Below are 26,344 nucleotides of genomic sequence, written 5' to 3'. Positions count from 1 at the left end.
GGGACAAATTTAAGTCAGTCAATGCTGCCATCTTAATTAGAAAGCGTAGCACAGTCACAACCCATGGGTCAAAAACACACAAACTTAGGAAGAAAGCTTTTCCTGTAAACAGCAGAAACACCTAAAGAAGCCAAGATGTTGTGCAGAAAGGTTACTAGTCTTCAAAGCCAGAATGGCTTTTGCTTGCCTTTAATTCATGTACTTGTTGAACAATCACCACTGTCTTTTGTTACTCAAAACATTACATGATGAAAATAAGCAATATTTTATTTCAATACCACATTTATCATTTGTGTGTTACACTGGGGCTGGCTTGACTGATATTAAACAGGTATGTCCAAAACACAAAATAACATTAGACATGCCATGAGACATGTACAATTAATTTCTACTAAAATGTGGAAAATGAAACCCACTTCTATGCCAATTCTTTTACACTTTTAATGGTGACAGTGACTAGTATTTTAGTAAGAGGGTAAAATTCAATAAAATGTACAAGGACAGCCATACAATTCAAAGACAATGGTTGCACAGCTTCCAATTCCATTGTGAAGTTATCCTCCCTCCGAAATAGAAATGGGTGCTTCATCTTTACAAATGAAGCATTCTTTTTTGTTCTTCAGTCGTCATCAACGGTTGGTTTGATTGTCACTCCTCTTCTGATCTGACCCCAACCAATTAAACTGCAAAACGAAAACCAGTTTATATCACTTTCGATAGCAGGCAGAAACAGCCAGAACAAATCAGCAAACTTCTATTACACTTAAGCCTTTTGGATTTTTTTCCCCACTCACCTCCCTCACAGAACATCCCGCCAGATCTAAGAGTGGTTAGTAGAAACAGAATGAAGGATGGGGGACACAGAACATTGGCATGTGTGTAATCATGTACCTTTGAATGGTGAACTTAAAAATGGAAAATTCTGTAATGTATGTTGCAACAGTTAACTCTAACTATAGCTTTCTCTCTTTCTACCTCTAAGTGCTGCATTACTTTCAAAGAGAAACGTACACGGAAAAATACAGACAAATGCAGTAAAAATGCAAATTTAACTCTTAATGAGCTTGCAGCCCAACCCAAATTAATGGTAACTCAAGCCTCAGGTAAGTTCAGTACCACTAAAGTCCCTTTTAAAGGCCGCTGTTGCCTCAGAAGAAGAATATACTTAGAACTTGTGTTCATTTCCACAGTCAGCAGGCAGTCCATAGAACTACCTTAAACACATTTTTCATTTTTGGCAAGGAATTACACAGAAACCACAAGCATGTTCCCATTTAATTTGCTAACAGTAGGGGCTCCCTCTGGACTCCGACAGATAAGTGAAAAGAGGAACTGAATTATATTATTGCAGCACTTCCTACTTTCTGAGGCCACATTCATAGCTTGTAAGCTATTCCATGTTTGAAACCACAGTTCCTTCCAATTCACTAATGCACGCTGTTTGCTTCGCCGTGTGCTAGCTACTTAACTTCTATGCCTTCACATATTTATTTCCTATTTTATTTCTTCTTCTCTTGCTTTCTCATTTTTCAGTATTCCATTCCCTCAAGCAGTTAAGTTCCTTCTCATTATACCAACCATAGAGAAATAAATCAGCTTTTGGCAAAATTTGGTTATGTTTCACGATCGGGAAGTAATCTACAAAGGCCAGATGCCTTGGAACAAACCTCACATTAAAATTTGCATAGGTTGGCAGTCGTGGCTTAAAACGACATACTTTCCAATATACATAGCTTCTCCTCTTCATTTTGCTTTCACTGACTTTAATTGGTTTGGGTTTTTAAGCCTGCTTAAGACACGTCATTTTTTTTTTTCCATTTTTTCTTCTTCCCTTTCCCCAGGGAATAACCACTTCTCTGATTTATCAGCTGTCTCCAGGACAGCACACACTGAATTGCTCATGCTTTTTCTATCTGAAAAATCATCCATTGATGATTAGTTCTTAGTTCTTGATGATTAGTCTTAGTTCTTTTTCGTACAGCAAGAACATCTCAGGTGAATGCTTCTGTTCCCTTATACTGTCTCTCACATTGTAAGAGCTGTGTAGGGTCAAGGAATCCAAATACTGTTAAATCCTTATGGAATATGTAGAACATGTAAAAGGCACCATATGTATAATCATCTACAGGCAAGTATGATACTAAGCCTGAAACGAATCATCAGTTAAACCTGCTCATCATTTTCAGCCTCCATATATTTCAGTGCAGGCAGCCATTTTTATACTTGGCATTTACACAGATCGAAGTAATTAATACTTTTCCCTCTGTTCAGGGAATGTAAAATGCTAGAACTTTGTACACTCCATCTCCACTCCCCTACTGCTTCTTTAGAGGCTGCACTGCAAGTTCCATACTGCTCCACAGGTTGAATTCCACTGACAGTGGCACACATGAAGACAGGCTTTGGTGTTAACATTACTTGAATTTTCAACCCACTGCTCCAAGGCTGCCTACTGTTAGCTCAACTGCATGGCTGTTTTACCAACAGAACCACAAATATCAGATGTTTCCCTGTCTGTCAAGTAACAGACATCTCATCACCTACCACGCTTCTTCTAAAAGAGGACAAAAGTATAAGATGAAGCACCCCACAGTAACAGTATCAGTGTGTTAGAATTCAGAGAAATTCTTTTAAATAGAGATTCCTATTCTAGAGCATGATCAGATCTATCTATTTATTTTTAACATGATTTATTTTTTTACATGGTAACAGCCAGGTATTCTACCAATTTAGCACCAACTTACCGCCAGTGCTTCTCAACTCTTCGACTCAGGGCAATTTTTTCTCCCACTTCTGTGCATACTGGGTTAGTCAGCACTATCTTCCCCAAATCAGCCTTTACTGCGCTGACTCTCCCTCCAGTAGATAAAGATCCAATATTTACCATTAAAACTTCATTCTTTGATAGTTTTTGCACCTGAAATAACACACACACACTCTAAATGTAAGCTGTAGTATTTAAAATAACCTATTCACACTAAGCAACAGTATTTAGCAACACAATCGCTCAAATGAAGAGAAATACCACAGACAGTACTGAACATCTGTGATTTAACTGCAAAACAAAAACAAGATAGCTGAGAAATGCAAAAACTATATATAACCCATGCACAAATGATGCAAAAGAGCATTTGTGGATAAAAAATTGTCTACTTTTAGCTCTTGTGAAGGACAAACATATGAATATGCTCTGTATGCAGTAGCACAGATAATAGAGGAATTCCAAGAAGGTGTGTCATGCAATTTTCTACAATACATACCGAGCATTGCATATACTGCATTGAAAGCAAAACAACTGTCTTAGATATTGCTATGAAGTTACTGTTTCTTTAAATAATCTGCCTACACACATCAAAAGGATTTCCAAATCATTTAGATTCTAAATTCAAAAAGATTCTAATTCAAAAAGGAGCTTTAATATTAAAAATGATCTTGTAGTTTGATTAGTGCAAAAAGGATTATGGAACACAAGACCATACTACATATTAAGCTCACTGTTTCTTTTTGACTGCAGTGTTTCAGAAATAGTTAGCTTTAAAAAGTTCTTCAGAGAGAGAATCTACAAAGAGCACGCAAGCAGAAAGTAGATCAGTGTGTATATAAACTGATTATTGCACACATTAATAGGTTGACAGCAAAGGATAGCAGCTACAAATGAGGTCTGAAGAACATCTGAATTGTAGACGTAAATACTTCATGGTATTTTAATCTACTCTGATCTGAATTCCTACTCCTCTGACAACTTTTATTCTACAACATTAAAGAGACAACAGATTTATGACAGCCACCTACAAACAGGAAACAGAATCACTGTATGATACAAAAACGTACATATTAATACAACTTTGCACAAGTTGTCTTAACAGAAATCAGAGAAAAGCCCACGGTGCTCTTCAATTTATATTAAAAAAACAACCAAAAAGCAGTACAGACCTTTGCAGCTTTCTTGTCTCCTTCAGTGCGCACACCTAGCAGTCGTCTCAGCAAGAAATAGGAAATTTCCAGCTCTGTAAATATCTCAGGCAACGCTCCAACCGCACCAAGAACTTGCCCCACCATTCGGTCAGCCCGGCACAACGTTGGGTCGATTTTAGTTCCAACACCTACAACACGACAAGGAACGTCACAAGGAATAATTGAAAGGTGGCTGTCACATTTGCATCTTCAAATACTTGAATGAGATCTAAAAACAATATGAGAATGTACTGGGAATTCCCTATTACCTGGGCAGCACTTATCAGAGTCTTGCTGACATTCTGACTTTGTCTAAACAGATGAAGAAATATTCTACTGTTAAAGGTGATACAATTAACAATTCAAGTTGAACTGAGTTGGCTACTGACCTTCAGGCAAATTATTTCATAAATACTGGCTTTCCATACACGTCATTCATCTGCCTCTTTATAAATACACATTAAACTGCTCATAGCCTTCTTGGTTTCACTTAGCAGTGACTTTTAGTGTAATAAACAAGTGTTTCCAATAAGCATTAGGTAACAAATCTCTTCAATGAAAGAATATCCTTACCTATAAGTCCTCCTGGAGCAGCGTACTGTAAATCATTGTGTTCAGCAAAGAGTGACACAATTTTGGAAAAGATTGGCTTGCACATGAGTTTTCCTTCACTGTCCTTGGACACGATACCAGGTCGGACCTCAATTTCTTGACCGACCTAATTACAGAAGTGAGAAAGTTGTTAACAATTTGTTTCACAGGAACATGAAGCTAGTTTTCTAGTCACAGGCAAGATGTGCTTATTCCAAGACTGTAGGATTGATACAAACCCTTGGTTCTGGGCTACTGCAGATCTTCACAGAATCACAGAAACACCAGGGTTGGAAAAGACCTACAAGATCACCCAGTCCAACCACCCACCTGTCACCAATAGTTCTCACTAAACCATGCCCCCCAAAACAACATCCAAATGTTCCTTGAACACCTCCAGGGTCGGTGACTCCACCTCCTCCCTGGGCAGCCCATTCCAGTGCCTGACCACTCTCAGAAAAGCAGTATTTCCTAACGTCCAGCCTGAATCTCCCCTGGCACAGCTTGAAGCCATTCCCTCTGGTCCTATCACCAGTTACACGAGAGCAGAGGCCGACCCCCAGCTTACTACAGCCTCCCTTCAGGTAGTTATAGAGAGCAGTGAGGTCTCCCTGAGCCTCCTCTTCTCCAGACTGAACATTCCCAGCTCCTTCAGCCACCCCTCATAAGCCCTGTGCTCCAGATCCCTCACCAGCTTTGTTGCCCTTCTTTGAACCCGCTCCAGGACCTCAATGTCTTTCCTGCAGTGATGGGCCCAAAACTGGACACAGAACTCAAGGTGCGGCCTCACCAGAGCTGAGTACTTCTTCTGCACTACTTAGTATAAACCCAACAATACCTAAACCTCTGCATCTTACTTCCAATGAAACAAAAACTTTTCTCTCTCCACTACATTCTAAATAATGCTTTTGCAAAGGATCTTTATTAGTTGTAACTCCAACATTCAAACTGTAGGGTTTGCATTTATTTTTAACTATTTCATTTAGAAATGTTACAGCACTGAGGAAAATGGAGTTAATTTGATTCATGTAACTGATCACCAATAAACTAAAAGACAAAAATATGTACGTTGAATGAACGTTCAAAGATGATTTGTTTTTCAGCCTAAGAATAACTTTTAAAGTTCCCATATATTGACAATGTCCCATGAGAAAAAAATATATACATATGTATGCATACACAGAATACTTCAGCAGGAAAGTGGGATCTTTAAGAACTCGCTCACACCTCAGAGGCACATTTGAAGGCTTCCCCCTTTCTCCTCAGAGTAATTCACAAAGTAGGAGTGGTGGGACAGAAAAAAAACACAGCTCCCTCCACATTTGTAAGCAATGAAGATGGTATCATTAGTAGAAAAAGCTAAGACTAAAGTAACAGATATATATCTATATAGATATCTATCTATATACATGCCTAAGTGCAAAATAAGTGTTTGCTGTTCCTGTAAAAGCCAGGAAAGTATAAATGAGGCACAGCACATACAGAAAAAACAGGTATATAGATATAACTAAATTTCATAGATTCTGTACTGAGCATGCAAGAAGAAAAACACAACAAAAAACCCTCCTCGTTATCATCACTACAAATTTCCAAAGAAGAGAGAAAAGATTACCTTTAGAACACCTTTGAGAATACTGCCACCAGCTACACCCCCTTTAAGGTCATCAACTTCACAGCCAGGCTTGTTAACATCAAAAGACCTAATAACTAAAAAGAATACAATCAAGTTTATAGTTAAGATCCAGTTTTCAAAACACACGTGCTTTTCTTTAACAACCTTGATTATTTCCCTATCATCTTGAAGGTATGTAATTATTTACAAAAACATAATTCAGTCTGAATAAAATAGGTATATTTTATGTAGCTGATTTTATTCTCAAATTCATTAAAGCCACTCATCCACATAAACAACATTTTAGAAGATATTTATTCACAGCAAAGAATAAATATCAATAGCTGAAAAAGAAAGGAATGATCAGTTATTCTGAGAAAAGCTTCAATATTCACAATGTCAACATTTTTGTAACTGTGTTTTAACATTCTGCGTTCATATGAATTATAAACTTCTTTTTAAAAGGTCTTCCATTTTTTGTGGGATTGCTGGGAAAGACAAAAAACACAGATCCATTGTAGCAGAACTAGATTTCTAAGCATACTGGACAAGAACTGAGACTCCTTAATACAGAAAATCTGACCAGGCTACCCTGTCTGTAGGACTTTCATTAAATAATTCTCACATACAACAGTTTGTCAGTACTTTGTTACATGGAATTTCTAGCAATTAAAATTTTAATCAACAACTTTCTCATCATTATCACATTTTATTGCTGTTGTACACACAATACCAAGCCAACAATTACCTCAGATAGATTTAAGTGTAGTAGTTTAACTACAAACAAACAACACAGCTTCCAGAAAATACTTTAAAAGGAGGAGAACACTTGTAAACTCTTTTTAAACCCACATCTTCTTAAGAATCCTGCCACAGGTATTCTAAGGCCATAACAGATAGCAGCCACAAAAGCTCAAACACAAGCATCTACATACCAATAAGCCTTGGTTCAGATGTAAAGTCTCGCAAAGGGACTGGAATTTTTTTCACTATATATTCGCAGACTACCTCAATGTTGTATTTCAGCTGTGCTGAGATTGGAATTATTGGAGCTCCTTCTGCAACTGTACCTGAAAGAAATTTGACATCAAGCCTTAATACAGTATTTGTAGAAACACGATCAAGAGTTCTGTAACTGTTCATAGAATCACAGAATTACAGGGTTGGAAGGGACCTCAAGGATCATGAATCTCCAACCCCCCTGCCACAGGCAGGGCCACCAACCTCCCCATTTGATACTAGACCAGGCTGCCCAGGGCCCCATCCAACCCGGCCTTGAACACCTCCAGGGATGGGGCATCCACAACCACTCTGGGCAGCCTGTTCCAGCACCTCACCATTCTCATAGTAACTGTTAAAAGCACTTACAATGTTTGAGGTACACTTTACACATATTTTGCAAAGCAATAAGTATCACAGCATCTGCCCTTCCCTTTAATATTTCAGCTCAAACCAGCCAGGCCTATTTTTCAAGGCAATCTGAAACAGCCCTTGTGTTGCCACTGGGTAATTGGCTCCAACGGAGTTTCACAATTGCTCTGTGAAAACTGTGACAGACAATATTCTGCTTTTTGGTCAGATCAGAAAAAAAATCTTAAGAGAAATTCCATAGCAAGATTGGATATCTAAACATTCCATACATCAATATTAATTTTCAAGTCAGACTTAATTTTGATGAACCAAAATTCCTATCAACTTAATGATCAACCTTTTCTAAGTTCTGCAATGCAAATAAGTATTTTAGAAAAAAAACCTAATTCTATGCAAAGAAGAATTTAGTTATCAAGGTTTGCTAAATATTACTTGTTTTAATTCTATCTATATTTCCCACAGTGTCTGCAGTTCTCACAAAGGAATTTGGCTTTCTATCCAAAGCCACTGATGTGGCTGCTAAGAACAGCTTATGCAAGGCAACAATTGTGAACAAAGGAGAGACCCATTAGCTACCTCTGATGGTGACAACCTAGCTCTGCAGTTTTTACCATACCCCAGTTAAAGCAGACAAGCAAGGAAAATGGCAGAAGCTTCTGGGAAAGATGAAACCTCAAAGCATTAGAATAAAATTGAATAGAAATTATGGACAGTGCTTGAATTGGACTTAAAAAGAGGCAAGGCCAATCTTTCATGAACAGATGAAAAATGACACGTTTATACCCCAAGGTACCCCTATGAATGCTGTTTCACTCTCTCCTGAATTGCAGTAAGATTACTGTACAGTTCCTAGCAGAGAAACTGTCGGCACTACCAAGAAGAAACCACAAATGCAATGAAAGCTACAAGACATTAGCTATTGCTACTATTTTACATCAAGTGTTTTGAGCTACAGCCATAATATTATTGTCTCTAAGCAATCTGAAATATGGAAGAGGAACAACTCTGATGGTTGTTCCTCTTACGTATTTCCACAAACACATACACCACTGTAGTTCAAGTACGAGGCTTCTTTCATAAATATATAGAAAAACACTGTGCTTCAACAGTGAAGAACTTCTACACTGACCAGACTTTTGCTGGTGAAAGCTTACCTTGCACAAATGCAAGAATCTGCTCGTATTGTTCTTTAGCCTGGCTCTCCTTCACTAAATCAATCTTATTCTGCAGAATCAAAATGTGTTTCAGTTTCATGATTTCTATAGCAGCTAGATGCTCTGAGGTCTGGGGTTGAGGACATGACTCGTTACCAGCTGTAAGAAGAAAAGCGATTGTAATATAAAAAGCTATAGAGGTAGACAAAACTCATGCAGTTAAGAAATCTAATTTCTGCTGTGTCTTCATAAAACAAAAGAAAACAAACAGCATGGAACACAGACCTGACTATCATCATAGACACTAGTGTTCCACAGACAAAAATAAGTTTTATTCACATCCTATCCCTTGCAAAACAGAACAATTTCCTCAGCTGAGTTTTGCCTCCTATACCTCAATTTTGCCCATATCCATCTGGCTGTACTGTTACTATTGATGTGTGTGGACTCTTTTGTATGGGTGAGGCTAAACATTTAAAGAGAACTTCAGAGGAAAATCAAAAATAACATCTCATGGAAATACACTGACTAAATTTTAGTGTTATAGCACCGTAGAGCCATCACCGTAGCCGATGGCTAAAAGGCTAATGAGTACATACAGCTATGTTTTAAAGAAAAAACACAACAGCTAGCTAGGTTATATTTTCATTATACAACCACTTACTTAAGCTTCTCAAACCCATCTCAAAAGCATTCATTTCATAATTCACCTCATCCCACTTGACTTCAAAACCTGCACAAAGTTGACCTATGGCATTTAAAACAAAGAGAAGCACTGCTTTTGTGCAGCAATCCTTACCTATCAGCAGTAAAGCCGCATCCATTACCGCTGCGCCGTTCAGCATAGTTGCCATCAAAATGTCGTGGCCAGGACAATCCACAAAAGAGACATGCCTGTTGTAGACAACAGTGAGAAAGGCAAAAAGCCAATTACCAACAATTTCTGTCAATGTGAATGCCTAAGCAGACACACCAATTAAATGAGTCCTTAAGATAAATTAATAAAGCAAATAAACAGGAACACGGAACCAGTTGCTGAGGAGTAACACATTAGAAGTACATTTGTAGAAATGCAGACTACTGAAAGGCTACCGAACAGCAATTCTATTCTATGTTCTGCGTTTTGAGTTCTATGATTCAATACCTTATATTCATGCTAGGCATTGCTGCAGTATTTCACAAATGTATGACTGACTCAAATGCACCAGAACAACAACAAAACTCACAGGGTACAGCATACTGTATCCCATTTCCCATCTCTTAAGTTGTCTCCCACTCTGAAATTTTCAAAAATCGTAAGCCTTTAATTGTATGACTAAAACTGCCAGTCACTTCAAAGATTTACACACAGAAACAACACTACAGCCATGAGCTCCAACCTTATGCTTTTGTTGTGCAAGACCATCACAGTCAATACATTGCTTTCTGCTGCCAATTCGCTCCATGAAGAAACCACGTAACACACCATCAAAGAGCAAGGAACTAATTTGCTGCTTTGTAAACTGAAGTTAAAAACTACTGCATGCAAATAAGCACCAAGATACAGAACCTAATGCTTTTAAGCACTACCTTAACAACGGCTGCATAACAATCACACACCATCAGCAGTTACTGTTACAAGTGCTCTACCAGAGATCTGATTAAAAGAAGGAAATACACACTTAGAGCAGTGCATGTATTTCATACAGACGCTTGAACTAAGAATCCTGTCATACAACAGCCTTTGTGACTAGTCTCATTCAATCACTGCAAAGACTCACACAACAACTACCTAGATTACTAGACTTGTATAATGACCATGCTATGATTATGAAATTAATAAAGGGCACGTATGCTCCAGCACAAGGACTGATCTCACATTAAGAATCAGGCTTTATTTAACATTCTTTTTTGGAACTCGGAAAACTTTTTTGCCTCCAGTAAGAGAAAGGTCACACTTAAAAAAGGAATTTAAAAGAATGGGTACGTGAGGCCCACATTAGTTTTTATTCCGGTGGCTTTAACATGTACTTATCTTCAGAGCAGGAAAAAATATTGTTTCACTTCAGAACAAAGCACTCATGGACACAAAATAGAGCTGTGCTTTACCTCAGATCGTGCACCACAACTAATAAAAACAACAAAGGTTAAATGATGTCTCATATCTGGGGCATCCAATCTACAGAGCCTAAGAGCATGTGGTCTGCTGTTATCATTCAGCATGCAGCTCAACCCTGACTATTTTTAGTTACGTAAAGAAAGTATAACTAAATCAAACATAATTTACACCACTAATTTTACAGCATTTACCTGACTAGTTTGAAATTCCCTTTGGTGCCAGGAATATCTGTAGGGAATTCATCTGGGGTACTACTTCCACAGGATCGGTAACATTCTGGTCGGGAACAGCTTGGGTCATCCAACTTGTAAATCTGTAAGTATTTTTTTTTTAAAGTTTAATTCATTAATAGTTACTGATAAGCTTATGTCCACCTTGTAATATCTTAGAGACATACTTGCTCGATTTCTATCAGTGACTCACCTTTGCATTGGCATAGCCCAGCTTGATCGTGATATTTCTTTCCAGTTCATTTTTAAACCTGACAGTATGAACACCAGATATGGCTTTGACTACTGTTGACTTTCCGTGGGCTACGTGGCCAATTGTACCTATGTTTCAAAGGCAAATGTTTGTCAGTTAACCGCTATTCAATGTGTACAGTGACCATCAACACAATTACCCAAACACTCTGGAGCCAATAAGCCCAGTGCTGCCATCAAAATACACATGGATTCCTCAGTTACTTTGTCTAAACGAACAACAGCCTAGAATGAGCTCTCAACAAACACTTTTACTACTGTGAAAATCATTTCAGTTCCTAATTTAAAGATTAAAAAGACCTTCCTGTAGCAACTACTCCCCACTTCATTCAAAGTAGTGCTCTTGAAGTAAAACTGTAGTGCTTTTTAAGTTAGAAGAGTCTGACAAGTCTCTTCCTGCATCCTGACAAAATTTGTAATAAAAATACCTCACCTATATCATTATGTATAGGTATGAATTTCTTAATTTATTTTTCCACATAGGTACCATACGTTAACACATGAGCACCAGGAAGCACCACATTAACATGTCCCCCATTCATTCTTTAGATTTATTTATTGCTTTTTTTTTTTTTTTACCTATATTAATTGTGGCTTGTCTGCTGATGACTTCTGGTGAAAGAGGAGTCAGCTTGGTAACATCCTGTATGAAAGAGATTTTACAATTTACTCATTTGGTATCAAAATGCTTAGAGTGCTACACGTATTTTCTCAAAATCCAATCAAACTCCTTAAAGTAACTCGAGTTATACATTCAAGTTTTCTTAAGTATGTGAAATGGTAAAAAGGGAACGAGTCTACAATCAGATTAGGTTGTAAAGCAATAAAGAAAAGAAGCATGAAATACAAAAAAAGAAAACTTTCAAACAAAAAAAATACACCTCATCCATGCCCAAAATTAAATTGTTTATAACATGCCAACTGAAATTAACTTTCCACGAACTACATGGCCAACCTACAATACCTACGTTTGTCAATGGACAACTGTCAGATTTCTGTACTGGTTCCATTACAGTCAATATGTAATTAGAACTAACACTTTGGAGCAAGTAGGTCCTGAAATGTTATCAGCACCACTCATCTGAGCCTAATATTTCAAATGGCCACTTCTCCTCAAATACCATTATTTCCATTTTAGGTACCAGACAAAACTGCTGGCAAGTCATATCACTTACAGATACGTTCATTTCAGGGGAAAAAAAAACAACCCTACAAATTAGTTGCTTTGTGTTCTGCTTTTTTTGTTATCCTTTCTGTCAGAAAAGCTCTTTGTCCAGATACAGCACAAGTGTTACAATCCACTGAAACATCCCTCTGTGCCATTTTCTGAATCTGCTTATGGTAATTTCAAAGCCTGCAGTGGATCTCTATGGATGCTGCTGAGTTCAACCAAAGATTCATGAAGTGTCTTTGCTGCAGAACAGGATACAAAGCTTTGTGAAATCAAAGGATATTTACACTGCGACACAAGCAGGTTCTGTACATAATTACAATTGTCCATAACCGTACAAAAGTGCAATCTTACTTATATCTCAAGTAGTAAATGAGTAATAAGTTCAGGTCCAAAACAAAACAATTTCCTTCTATCTGCCACAATTATATTTTTTGTACCTCTTACTTGACAGCTAACTCACCACCTGAGCTCATTGAGGCCGGCAGTAGGCCCACGACCTGCAGGGGGCACCGTACAGCAGGATGACAGCACCGTGAATGATGCAAACCCCGCCACCAAAAGACTTGTTCCCCGAGTACAGAATCAGCACAAATGCCATTTTCCTTCAGGGCTAGCATAAGGTTAAGCTCAGCAACAGGCTACAGTAAGCTGAAGGCTTTCAAGGGTCCACTGAACAAAGTACAGAATGGGGCTGAATGGTAATTCCTGTTGTTCAGAAAATTAGGAGTAGCTGGGCTCTTTCCAGCTGGCAAAATACCCAGTGAAAAAGGAAGAGAAGTCAAGAAGCTTTCTGAAGTTACTAATGTGCTTCACTAACAAACTTGCTAGGACACAAAAAGAATTTTCCTATTCAAACTCAAGTTTGAATAGTGACAAGAAATTAATAATAATAAAACAAAAAACGCCAAACGTGATATAGATGTTCAAAACGTTCTGTAGTTTGCCAAGCTGCACCGGGCTCTGTCAAGCCAGATGGGGCTCTGAGCACCCTGATGTAGCCGTAGGTGCCCCTGCCCCTTACTGGGCAGACAGATTCGATGGCCTTTAAGGATCCTTTCTAACACAAACCATTCTGCGATGCTAAGAACAGCCGCCTCCCCGACAGTTCTGCACAGCACACCCACCCGACTCGGGCACGCCGAACAGCCCACACCGCCGGCCCGCTCCGAAGATGCAGCGTCCTGTTTACCACAGCGGGAGCCCTCGGCACCATCGGGCCGGCCAGCCACGCGGAAGGCTGCCGCGTTCCGCCCGGCTCTCACCGCTCCCCCTCAGCCACGCACCCACCCGGTCCCCACAGGAGCCCCACCGCGCCGCCCTGCCGCAGCCACCCCCGCGCGCCGCCTGCTCGCCTCCCGGCCCTCGCGACGGCGGCGCCCCGCGGCGAGGCGCGGAGCGCTCCGCCCGCCGCACGACGCCCCCCGGCCCGCAGCGACCCCCCGGCGCCGGGCGGGCGCCCCCCGCACGCGCCGCACCAAGGTAGCGAGGTCCTGCCGGGAGAGGTGCGGCTGCCCCAGCGTCACTCCCGCCTCGTCCCCCGCCATCTTGGCTGCAAGAGGAAGCGGGGCCGGCCGCGCGGCCGCCTGACCTCTCTCTCCCCTCGGCGCCGCCTTCGCCACGCCCGGCACTCGCCACCCGACAAGGCCCGCCCGAGCTCAGGGACGCTCCGCGCTGAGCGACGCGGAGCCGCCCTCAGCCCCGCAGCGAGGCGACGGCGGCTCAGGCACGGCGCCGGGCAGCCCCGAGAAGGCCTCCGGCACCCTCGCACCGGGTGATGCAACCGGACCCGCCGGGGAAGCGAGGACGTGCACATGCGCGGGCGTGCGGGAGCGCGGGCGTGCGCAGCGGCAGCGCGCGTGCGCCTTGCGCCCGCCGCGGGGTAACGGTGGCGGGTCGGTGCGGGTGATTTGTATGAGGCTCTCGGTAACGGCTGCCGGGGGCATCGGTGCCTCCACGTGTGCCTGCGGGACGGGGGGCTATCTCTCAGAACGGCGGGCTGGCCGGGCGCGGGGTCACCGCCTGCCGCCGCTGCCTGTAAAGTGTCGGAGTAACTGCGGTGGGAGGATCGGCATGAGGCACGGCCTGGTTGGGAGACGCCCCAAGCCAGGAGGCTTCGGCCCGTGCTTGTGGCTGTGAGGACGTCGGCGCTTGTCGATGCGTATCTAACAGCATGGAAACGTAGGTGTGTTGGGGGTGTTTGAGGGATGTGGTGCAGAAAGGAGATGGGGGTGAAGTTAAAGCGGTGTGCGACTGTATGTACTGGAAGTGAGCATCTCTGGTTTGGTGGCCATCAGCTTATTGGCACTAATGGTAAAGGCCACTGTACGTATGTTAGTCATCTCTGCTGGCCATCAGCCTTTCCCTTCGTGAATCTTACCCTGAACTCAGCAGCATCCATAGAGATCCACTGCAGGCTTTGAAATTACCATAAGCAGATTCAGAAAATGGCACAGAGGGATGTTTCAGTGGATTGTAACACTTGTGCTGTATCTGGACAAAGAGCTTTTCTGACAGAAAGGATAACAAAAAAAGCAGAACACAAAGCAACTAATTTGTAGGGTTGTTTTTTTTTCCCCTGAAATGAACGTATCTGTAAGTGATATGACTTGCCAGCAGTTTTGTCTGGTACCTAAAATGGAAATAATGGTATTTGAGGAGAAGTGGCCATTTGAAATATTAGGCTCAGATGAGTGGTGCTGATAACATTTCAGGACCTACTTGCTCCAAAGTGTTAGTTCTAATTACATATTGACTGTAATGGAACCAGTACAGAAATCTGACAGTTGTCCATTGACAAACGTAGGTATTGTAGGTTGGCCATGTAGTTCGTGGAAAGTTAATTTCAGTTGGCATGTTAGTGTGTCCTCTGTAGGCTGAGTGCTGTATACAGCCCGAAGACACAAGCAGCTTCAGTCTTTGATTCCAGACAGCTACCACCTGTTGTTTTAAGAGTCAGGTGAGGTTTTTCCTTAAAAATGAAGTAAAATCCCTAATCCACTGATGACAGCCAGTTTAGAGACTAAGAGCCAAATTCACAACTCTCCCCTGTGGGGAACTGAACTGATTCCTCCTCTGTGGAAACACCTTACAGGCCTAGAAGACATTGTTGCTAACAAAATTTCCCCTATGATCAGAGCAACTGCTTTCAATACTAGTAACCATCTGTGTCACGTACATTCATATTCATCAGCAGTGTTTTTTGCCCACTAGAAAGTGTGGAGCTTTCCAGATTTTGCCTGACTGCTTATGTCAAGGCAATAATTCCCAGGCACCCAGCAATATGATTGGAACGCGATGAAGGAAATGTGTGCCAAACCAGTATGCCTGGTTTAACAAGATATGTCACTTCCCACTTCCACAAATGCCATTTCCATTCTTTCCTGATAGTATTTCCTGATATACAATAGCAAATGCATTGCCAGCATTCTTGTTTCGAAGGAAAGAATACAAGAATGTGGTAAGAAACAATACAGTAATGATGTTGTAATAACAAAATATATTTCGTCTTCCTACCAAATAATTTTGCACATTGGTCTTGAAAATAAATTTTCATTTCTAATCTTCTGTTGGACTACGTGATGTTATACAATTTTTATATAAAATACTTTGCTTCTGAGAAAACCATATATGCTTACGACCAAGACATACAAAGCAAGCATAGAGAATATGATGCAATACTTGAATGTGGTTGCCTCAGCATGAGGCATGTATGATCACTGATGAAAATGAGCTGAAAATACTGGATTCTGTAGGTACTTACTTGCTGTAATTATGCAATAATGCAGTGCAGTATAGGATTATAGAAACAGTTGTTACATTTGCAGCAGCCTGTAGAAATGATTTACTCCTTCCCAAGAATTCTGTCAGAAATCTGAAGAAATACACTATCATTTCTATTTGCACAATAAAATTGTCTACTTTACATATTCTATCTTAATATTTTGATTTACTGTACTGGATAATTGTAGCACGAAGAAAAACGCAAAGCTGAAGACTGGTTACTGTCTAGGGCCTAGTAGTAAAGTTTAACAGCGCTGTAGTTTTAGTTAGGAGATTGAATCGTTATTAAGTTTGAGTTTTTCAGTACAGGTAAATTTTCTGTATGGAGGAGTCACTTTTTTTGTGCTCTTAAATGCTGGGAATAAGTATGTCACAGCTGATGGATGTTTTTGTTTATTTGGTTTTTTTTTGGTGTTTTTTGGGGGGTAGGTTTGAATCCGCTTTTGTGGCAGTGTATTGAAGAGACCTGAAGATCACCTTACGCCTCAGCTTACCACAAACTGCAAACAGCAAAATGACAGTCAGGTAAAGCCAAAACAGCCCTGCCAGTCTTTTTACCCTTACTGACCTACGCAGGTTGAAAATCTGCGGAGTGCAGAGGGATGTATGATGTTTTGTTGTGTTGATTCTGTACATGAAAGATAGATTTTCTGCTCTAGGTTCTCTTTGCCAAATCACGAGACGTCAGTGTGCTTGGTATATCAGAAGATAGACCCAGTGTGTAAAGGAGAGCATTTTGGACAGACTGTTTAGCAGGGTCTGTTGTTATAGGAAAAAGGAAAATGGTTTTAAACTATAAAGGGAGATTAGGTTGGGTATAAGAAAAAAGCTTTTTATGATAGGGTAGTGAAGCACTGAAACAAATTGCCCAGCCCAGAGAGCTGGTGGATATCCCATCCCTGGGGACAGTGAAGGTGAGGCTGGATGGGGCTCTGAGCAATTGATGTAGCTGTAGGTGTTCGTGTTCATTGCAGGGGAGTTGGACCAGATGTCCTTTAAAGGGCCCTTCCAACTCATTTGATCATTTGAAAGATCATTTGATTCCGTGTCTTTCCTTTGGGACTTAGATAGGAACGGTAGCTGCTTTGATAATGGTTGGTTATATCATCTTGGTTGCACGAGTAACAGGTTTTGAAACAGCAACTGGGGAAATGGGGCAAATTTACTGTATGAGTTAAGCGAGGGAGGTGGAATGGTATGAATCTGACTGAGCAGAGAGAGGTCAGGTTACCGGTATGGAGGAGTCAGTGAATGGGAGCAGGCTGTTTGTGGTGTGGAGTAAGTAGGCTGTGTGGGAGCCGTGGGAGGTCAGTTAACAGAGTGGGAATAGCAGTGGGTAGTTTTTTGTGAAGCTGCGCATGCAACAGCAGGTTCATTGTGTGAAGCAGTAAGAGGTGGGATAGACATTCAGATTGGGGGTGGCAGTCATAGAGGAATTGTGCTGTTGATTTAGAAACCAAGAATGGGGTGGGGGTGGTAATGAGCAACTGAAAATAGACAGCGAAGGGGATGGGAACAGCAATAAATGGGGAGAGGATGGCAGAGCACAGCCTGTTATTTAAAGCAGTGAGTGACATAGGAGATACATAGCAGGCTGTGAATAGTTTGAAGAAGGCAGGGACAGCCCAAAGGACAGTAGTTTTGTATAGTGTCAGGACATTCTGTGATGTACATGAAGTACATGAGGAGGTTGTTGTTGGATTGTTTTACCTCTTTACCTTTTGCCAGCCAGTGACAAGCTACAGAAAGCAAGGAGGGGAAGCTTGGGCTAAGGCAGAGCTCCGCTCAGGGTCGGGAGCTGCGTGCAGTTCGTTGCTCGCGGCTGCGCTGAGTAGCCGTAGCCGGCGGCCCTGACCCGCCTGGCTCTGTGACCTGGTTCCCACAGCGGCTGGCAGGGCTGCGTGTGACGAGGAGGCGGCCGGGGTCAGCTGCAGTGCCCGTCGCTGCCAGGTGCGAGGGGGAGGAGTTCAGCCGGCTCCTGACAGGGGCCGCTGCCGCTCGGAGCGGGTTTCCGTACGACTTCTGTCCCCGCCGCGCTGCCGCCCGAGGCGAGTGGGAATTGCGGTGCGGGAGCTGAAAGGGGCCGCAGCGAGCGGGAGGACGAGACGACGCGGCCAGCTCTGCAGCCGCCTGCGGACGAGCCAAGCAGATGACGCTCCTTGGAACCGCATTCCCGATCCCCAGCGGCGGCCGCTACCGGTCCCCGGTGAGAGCCTTTCCCTCTCGGAGGGAAATCCGCCCGGGATCCCCGCGGCCGACGGATGCGGCCCGGCCGATGCCTGGCTGGTATGGGAACGCCGCCGGGCGGGGATGAACGCGCGGGACCGGGCCAGGCGAAGGCGGCGCAGCCTCTGCCGCTCGGGGCGCGGCCTCCCGCCGCCGGCCGCCGTCCCGGGCCCGCAGGTGGCGGCGGAAGTGACGGGCAGCGCGGGGCGCCCGCGGATGGGGAACATGGCGCCGGCGGCCTCTCTGGGCAGCGCCGAAGGTAACGCGGTGGCGGGCGGGCGGCCGGGCGGGCGGGACCCCGGGGGCGAGGCCGGGCCCTGCTGGGCCGGGCTGGGAGCGACGGTGCGCGGGCGGCGCGGCGGGGGGCGGCTCCCCCGACCGCGGGCGGCGGGGAGGAGGAAGTCCAGGGTCCCCCCTTCCTCCGTCTCCTCCTCCTCTCGGTCGTGCCTCGGCCGCTGCCCCTCTGCTCGGCCCCCAGGCGCGGCCCGCCGCCTCTGGCTTTATGCTCCGCGCGAGCTCCCTTTCTGCCGGCTCGACGGGAGGAGCCGCGGCCCCGGCACCGCTGCCGCCCGCAGGTAGGTGTAGCCGTCCCCGGGCCTCCCGCTTTAACCCCTCGTTGGTCCGCCCTCCGCGGGAGAGCCTTGCGGGGCCTGGGGCGGCCGCTGAGGGCTCCCAGCCGCGGTCCTCCTCGGAGCAGTTCCCGCGCTGCGGGCCGGTGTGTGCGCGTCGGTGGGCGAGCGAAAGTAGGTCAGTCACACGGTGCCGGCCGCAGCGTTCGGAATAGTGGTTGTAAGTAGAAGGAGCGGGCAGCCGCTCAGGGTTGGTGCTGGGGTGCTTTGGCTTAGGTTGGTTAATACGTAAATGTCGCACAAAAACACGGTGTGTTTTTTTTTTCCTTTTCTCTTAAAAGATCATCGTAGCCATCAAACTGTTCCTCGATTAAAAAGGCAGCGCTGCAGCAATTTGCATGTTCTTGTCTTTGCCGTGTCGTAGAGATGTTCCTCAGATGTAACCCGGCGCTTCCACCGCCATTGCCCCAATTCAAACTCGAGTCCCTTCAGCACACCACCACGTGTCAGCATCATTTCTGTTGTTCCTCCCAACATCCAGCCCCATGAGTTTAATTTCCATCACAAGTCCTATAAACTTTCCCACTGTCACTCATCTCCTTTCACTTTCCTTAATTACATCCTATGGCTGCTATGGATATACACGTGCTGATTTGCCTTTCAGCAGGCAGAGCGGGCCAGGTCACCGCTGGGCTCACCCTGGAGGTACTGGGTCTTATTCATCTATGGAGCTGCCAGTCTGCAGAAGCTTTCTGTCTTTCTGACAAATGAAGTTGGTGTTTGGCAGTGTAGTTGAATGCTGTGCCTTGGACAAAGGGCACGATCTTTTCAGTTGTATTTTCTCAGAGGACTACTAAATTATCCTAAAGCATTGACAGCTAGAATTATTTTTACTACAATATCACTGCCTGCTCCTTACCATTTATTAGTACGTTTATTATACTGTTAAAGCCCAAACACTCCTGTAAACAAATATAATTAGATTTTTACAGCATAGTTTTCTTAATGAGTATCTTTGCAGTGAGAAAATCAGTGGTTATTAATAATCCTGGCATTTGATAAAGTTATGATATAAGATGCAAATATATATAACAAAGAATGCTGACACTTAGGGTAGGGTGGTCCTGTCTTTAAGAGCAGTGGCAAATGCCATGATCACTGCCATCGTTTACCTCTTACATATTAGCAATGCAAGTTTTTCTTGTAGATTCTTAAGGTTGTGTTAAAAATATTTCAGACTGGGTTCCTGGCATCAGTAAATGTAACTCGACCAAGATTGGGCTGAGCTTGCTCCTTGCGAGTAGCGTGGTTTTATGTACAGGTAGAACTGCACTGATTTTTTAGTCAAATGGTTCATAGCTGTTTTGATGTCTGTCAAGTGCACTTACATCATCCACTTAATGCACCTAATGGTACGAGAAACTGGTGTATACCTCCATACTGTTAATTTATGAGATTGAAACTTGGTGAGGCTAAACTGGTCAAGCAGCTACAGCTGCTGCATATGTCTGGCAGCATTTTAAAAAGTTTGTGAGGCATGTACTTTCATCAGAGTCCTTTTGATGATCATCGCAGGACTTGATTTAGGAGCTCATTGGGGGAGCGCATTTTGTTCTCTGGTGGCTATTGTTGTAAAATGAGAACTTTCTGACATAAAATCTTCCAGTATTCATCTAAATTCAGTGTATGTGAAACCTATGCTCTACATCAGTATTTTAAAACAAAATGGTTCTGATTTCTTTTTTTTTTTTTTTTGTGCTTGTTACATTTGTATCTTTCTGCACAGAAAGACTAAATCGGGCTATGGTGGCAATTTTTAGGAACAGCAAGTAGTATGGGTTGAAAAGTTGTCCATTGTGAATACATGCAGCAGCACGTGTGCTTTGGGTTAGAGGTGTTTTCAAAAGAAAACACACGTAGTACGGTAGGTACTTTGTGAAGGCAGCCACAGTACACTTCCACTGTGACGTATAACCAAGCTGTGCTGAGACAGTCTGTTTAGAGTTGTAGTATGCTTGGTCACACTAGTTCTGATGATACTTCCAGCATAACCACAGCGACCTCGCAGGCAACTGACGCATTGCAGAAGTGCCACAGCTGTTATGAGCTAGTGCAGATTGCTTGCAGGTAGCAGCACCAGTAAAGGTTGTAAGAGGAGCGGTCAGCATCTGATGCGTGCCAGTAAGAGAAATCCTTTGTGCAGTGGGTAGTTTGCAGGAGAACCCAAGAGTTAGCTTCTAGAGCCGTGGCAGCATGATGCTTCTGCTCAGCTCCCTGCTTCTGGAGCAGCCTGGTGCTTTGGGAACCCTCACCTCGGGCTGTGGGAAGTCTGCAGAGTGAAGCTACCAGATAGTGTCGATGGATTTAAGAGTAATTGTTCCCAAGGCTTAGCATATTAATTATGAAGGATTTTACATATGCAGAAAATTGGTTATTATTTACTTATTTATTTTGTTTCCTCATCTGCAGTTATTTCAGGAATGGAAAGTTTTGATAGCCACTGGTTATTGATTTTGCTTACTTCTAGGTCATTCCTACTGTTGCTGTTAGTGGAGAATTGTGAGGAAAAATGATGGCTTAGCCAAAGTTTAATAGCTCAATGTCAAACCATGTAAAGAGAGATTTAAATTTGTGGGGATACATGTATTGCATAAACATGTTAATACACTAATGGTGTATCTAGCTGCATTCAAAGGCCTGGTGGTGAGTTTGAGCAATTGGAAATGTCTTGTTTGTATGTATAGCATTTTGATACGTATGTGTGAAATTTGACTATGGAGATATGTCCTGTTAGTGCAGGAAAGTGCCACTTGAAACAGCGTTCGGGTCAAAAACATGAGCTCAAAGCAGCTTTTGCTGTGTGTGATGCTACAGAAAGCATATGTACCAGCTTTAAAATTTGCATTGAAATGCCTCCATTTGACAGATGAAAGGAATGGGATAGATGGAAGAGATTTGGGGGTTTTAAGCTCTGTTTTAGTACTGTGATACCAAAGCACTGCTCTGTATGTCTGGTGAAATATATTTTGTCTTATCTGTAGGTACTATTCGGTGAAAAAGCTGTGCTCATGTAGATGCTTTCTTGGAATTTCCAGGAGGCAGGTAGAATGAACCAAGTAGTGTTTTATAAGAAGTTGGCTAGTTCTGTCTCAGTATCACAAGTGAGATATTAAGGATCAGCAAAAATCTGCCTTTCAGATGCTGTGCTGGAATATATTACTGCTTTACCAGAACAACACATTTCTATCCCCAGAAAGTGCATGCGAGCTTGCATATATGTAGATGCTTCTTGCAGTGCATTTTATTTTTCTTTTCGCCCCTAGGGAAATTGTGCTTTTGGGTAGATTCTCAAGCAAGGCATAACCCACAAATGAGTATTTCCTAACTTCATCCTCGGTAGCTTGTGCATTGAGGCTCCCTCTCTTCTGCTCTAAGCCTCAGACACTCTGAGTAAAGAAGGTTCCTTTGTTTGGCAAGAAAAATAGTCTGGAACAGGGTTTTCAGACTTCTATTACAACTGCAGAATAAAGATGAGAAATCGATGTTCCAAGAAGGAGCTTTTACAGTCATGGCAGAGTAGATGCTGTAATGAAGAGAAAGAAATGTCAGGAAAAGCGAATAAGGTTAAGAGCATTTCTCGTTGTATTTTTTTTTTCTTCCAGCAGAGAATCTTCCTTCCTGTACTGCATTATACCCATCAGCTCCAGTATGCGCAGGACAATGCAGAACTTGGGATTTTTTTATTTCCCCCTTTATTGTTTATAGGTTGGATTTTCTTTTTGCTCCAATTTTCTTACAGACTACCGTAGGCTATGTCTTCCTTCAAATCAAGTGAGCCATTGTGATTTGCACGGGTGGAAAAAGCTGTAACTCTTGAATTTTGCATTTTTATTGAAAATAGGGGAAAAAATGTTACGTTATTATCTTCAGGGAAATAAGGTGCAGCATTTGAATAGCTCATAGAATAGAATCTAAGATTGAAAGTGTGTGGGAGGAATGAAGATAGCTCTGCTTTAGAAAAATGGCTTTATTTGTGAGTATTTTGTTATGCTTTCCTGTTATTCAAATGGCCGCAGTGCCATTTGCTTTTGACTTAGTGTGCTAGCTTTAGAAATGAGGAGTTCTCCCACTTGGTCATAATAGGCATTTAACTGTTAAGTCTTTCAGTCTCTCTACTGTTTTAACCCCTTGTTAAAATAAATATGCTGCCCAATACATTTTTGTATTATAAAGAAAACTATAACTTCTGATACAGTGTATGGGTTAGTACCAGTAAAGGGGAATTTACTCATTTAATAGAGGGAGATGAGTATTCTTTCCCACGTTGCTTGTAAAATTCTGGAACTTTAGATGGGTTTTGAAGAAGTCTTATAATTTTTGGCTATTCTTAAGTCATCCATTAAATGCAGTTTGATGTGTGTGATGAAACATATTTTAGTATTGGAAAATGCGGATTTACTGAAAATAATACAGGAGATGTGAAAAGAAGAATTAAATGACTTAAAACTTAATAGTTTTTGAAACATTCTGAAATAATGATTTCAGAGTGTTGATTACTTGCCTCTGTTGAAGAGTTTTGTATCTGACTTCCTGTTTTAATATGTTTTTTACCAAGTTACTGCTTTCAGGGACGTGTGGAAATTGGAGCCTAAGAAGTGCTCCCTCGATGCTGTCTTTATTTATTTAACACATTTTGGTGATTCCTACCTCCTTACTTCTTTGATACATTGAAAATTTGGATGGTAATTGTTTATTTCTGATGTTTTTTTTTTCTTTTTAATAGAATTTTTATTAAATAAAAATTGGTGCAGTTGCTTTAAAAGCAGTGTGATGACAGGACGGCTGAAGTTGGAGTGGACCTGTGTGGTCCGAGCCCCTTGCTCTGAACTGGCTGCCCAAAGCTGTCTGATGCTGCGTTGGAGATGTCATGACATACTCATTTGTTTTTGTGCTTAAAAGAAACTTTGGAAGTGGTCCTCTGGAGTTGGTGCTTTTGCCTTCTAAGATTTGTCTCTGCTTACCTTCGCTTGCCAACTCCTCATGTCATTGAGGCTGGTCTAAATGTTCTCTTAAAGCCCCAAGTTTCTTTATTTGTAGAGTACATATAATGTAATAGTCTTTTTCAAGTCAAGGGAAGAGACCCCAGCATGTCTTTTGGAGGTTCTTGGTACTGTTATGATCCTTCTGTATGCAGTAATGTGTTCTGTTTTGAAGAAATCCTTTCCTTGAGATTTGGACCTGCATGAGTCAAATGACTCAATGTGGTCAGAGATCCCATTACTTCCAGATTATCATATGTTGCTTTTTTTGGTCTTTTTAATATATATTCCTCTGTTAATCTGTTCACATCTAATATTTGCAAATTCCAGCTATGTCCTGTCCTTATGTCCTGTCACCTCGGTTCATCTTGGAGTTGGAACTGAGGTACACAGCTTGGTTGGTCTCCTGAGGAAATGTATGTTACCCAGTTGTACTGTCTGAGAATCTTATTCACCATTGGGCCCCTGGTTCAATTTCAAACTAAACTGAGAAGTAGTTGTCTCACATTGCTGAGTATTTTATGGAAATGGGGAGATGGCGTTAAAAGCCAAGTGACCATTAAATTTCGTAAGGAGAAAAGATTGAAGTGTGAGCTCAACATCAGAGAGCAGGGAGTGGAAGGAGGGTATTATAGATGTTCTAATGAAAAAAAAAAATGCTAATATTACTGCTTGTCTTGTATTTGGTATCATAAATCCTATTGGGAAGCACAAGCTTTATGCTTCCTCATCGCTTTGTTGCTTCTTTTTGAGATAGCTATTTCTTGAGATAGATAATTGCCTGCTTTTATACAAGAATGATTAACAACTAAGAAAAGAAGGGTTTGATGATTTTTTTTCCTTTCTCGTAGGGATATGCTGTATTCAGGAGCAAGGGACTCAAAACACGTAGTTCTAGAGCAGTTTGAATTTTCTCTCTATCTTCAGGGACGTGGAGGGGAGTGTGCTACCATGGATACTGCTGGCGAAGTGATTGACTTGACAGCTTTGTCTCTTGCTCCTGCCCTAACCTTGAGGAGTTTGAGTTCTCTTGTCAGGCCTCAGTTTTCATGTATGCTCCTGACAGTTCTACTGTCAGCAGGCTTCAACGGTGTGGGAGTGGTGAGCCTTCCATGAGGTGCAGCTACCGACACCCACTCACCTTTGTAGTTTCGCATGGACAAAGAAAAAGTCCGTTTTTTTCTTCCCAGGATGGGTGCAGATTGAAGGGAGGAGCTGATCATCTGTTTATGGAGTCCAATCAAATACGCATCAGTTACAATGGCAGCAGGTAGAACTGAGGAAGCTGGCTACAACGCAATAACTGCTTTCTGAAGTTGCGAAACCTCGGCCAACTTGGCGTCCATACTCTGTTTTAACACTCTGTTGCCATGAAAATTAACAGTTTGTTACATGTATTGATCTTAATGGTACTTGGCTTTGTGTGTGGACCAACAGTATCAATACGGTACTGCTTCCAATTGTTAACAGTCGTGGGAATGTCAGAGTTAAGTAATTAAATGCACAAATAGCAGTCTGAGTGAATTCTCCAGTGTGATTCAAAGTGGAGTGAATATAAAAATGGCTGAGCCACTTGTAATGGATTATTAATGCCAAAAGGGGAGGGTGTTACCCTCCTGCTAATTTCCTGCTAATTTGTGACGTCCTGCCTTTTGCATCACATCTGTCCTGCTGCCAAACTCTGTATTTGGTGTTCCTCACAGTTTATTTTCTGTCAGGTTTATTTATGAGTTGAATGGATTTTCCAGAACAGTCCAAGAAACACCAAAAAATGCACAGAGTAAACAGGAGGAGCTCAGATTCCAGAATGACAGATAGGGGGAGTGGAGTGAACAGTTGCTGTGGGGAACGATCATAAACTGTTGGTTTAGTTCAGACTTTTTAATGGAGCTGCCCTTCAGCTAGACACTGGGTGCAAGATGTTGAGAAGTTCTTGTATTTGGAGTAGTTTTTGATGCAGCTTTTTTTCACTGAATATTTAGTTTCCTTAACAGGGCATTGGGATGGTTTTGTGTTTCGTTTGTTTTTGTTGTTTTGTTTTGTTTTTTGTTGTGTTTTTTTTTTGCTTATTTGCAGTTGACTCTAGCTTGCACAGAAGCAGCGCTATATGTTTATTAATATTCATATGCTTAATAAACACTTAAGCTTCGCCAAACTCCGTACGTAAAATATTATTTATTATCATGTAATCCTGTTAGTGCTTCCTATGGCTTTAGTGTTCAGCAGTTTATAAATCTCATTACATAAATAATGCTGAGAATAAGAAATGGAAATACTGGACTGTAGTGTTCTGA

The 26,344-nt window shown here is 42.2% G+C and overlaps 1 protein-coding gene across 1 annotated transcript; it reads right to left on the bottom strand.

The window, feature by feature from the left end:
• Positions 1-548: 548 nt before the first annotated feature.
• On the bottom strand, positions 549-13,980 carry EIF2S3 (eukaryotic translation initiation factor 2 subunit gamma; the record flags this gene model as incomplete). The annotated part of the gene is made up of 12 exons (XM_079549618.1): positions 549-683; positions 2,745-2,917; positions 3,934-4,103; positions 4,528-4,672; positions 6,158-6,252; positions 7,093-7,227; positions 8,683-8,841; positions 9,482-9,576; positions 10,972-11,093; positions 11,204-11,331; positions 11,842-11,905; positions 13,912-13,980. 12 exons carry the CDS (start codon positions 13,978-13,980, stop codon positions 620-622), a joined length of 1,419 nt encoding a protein of 472 aa, XP_079405744.1. The 3' UTR covers positions 549-619.
• Between the last annotated feature and the right edge of the window lie 12,364 nt (positions 13,981-26,344).

This window comes from Tetrao urogallus, assembly GCF_951394365.1.
Source record: "Tetrao urogallus genome assembly, chromosome: 1".
NCBI lineage: Eukaryota > Metazoa > Chordata > Aves > Galliformes > Phasianidae > Tetrao > Tetrao urogallus.
The sequence above is the reverse complement of the archived record's forward strand: the minus strand, read 5'-3'. Positions and strand labels throughout refer to the sequence as shown.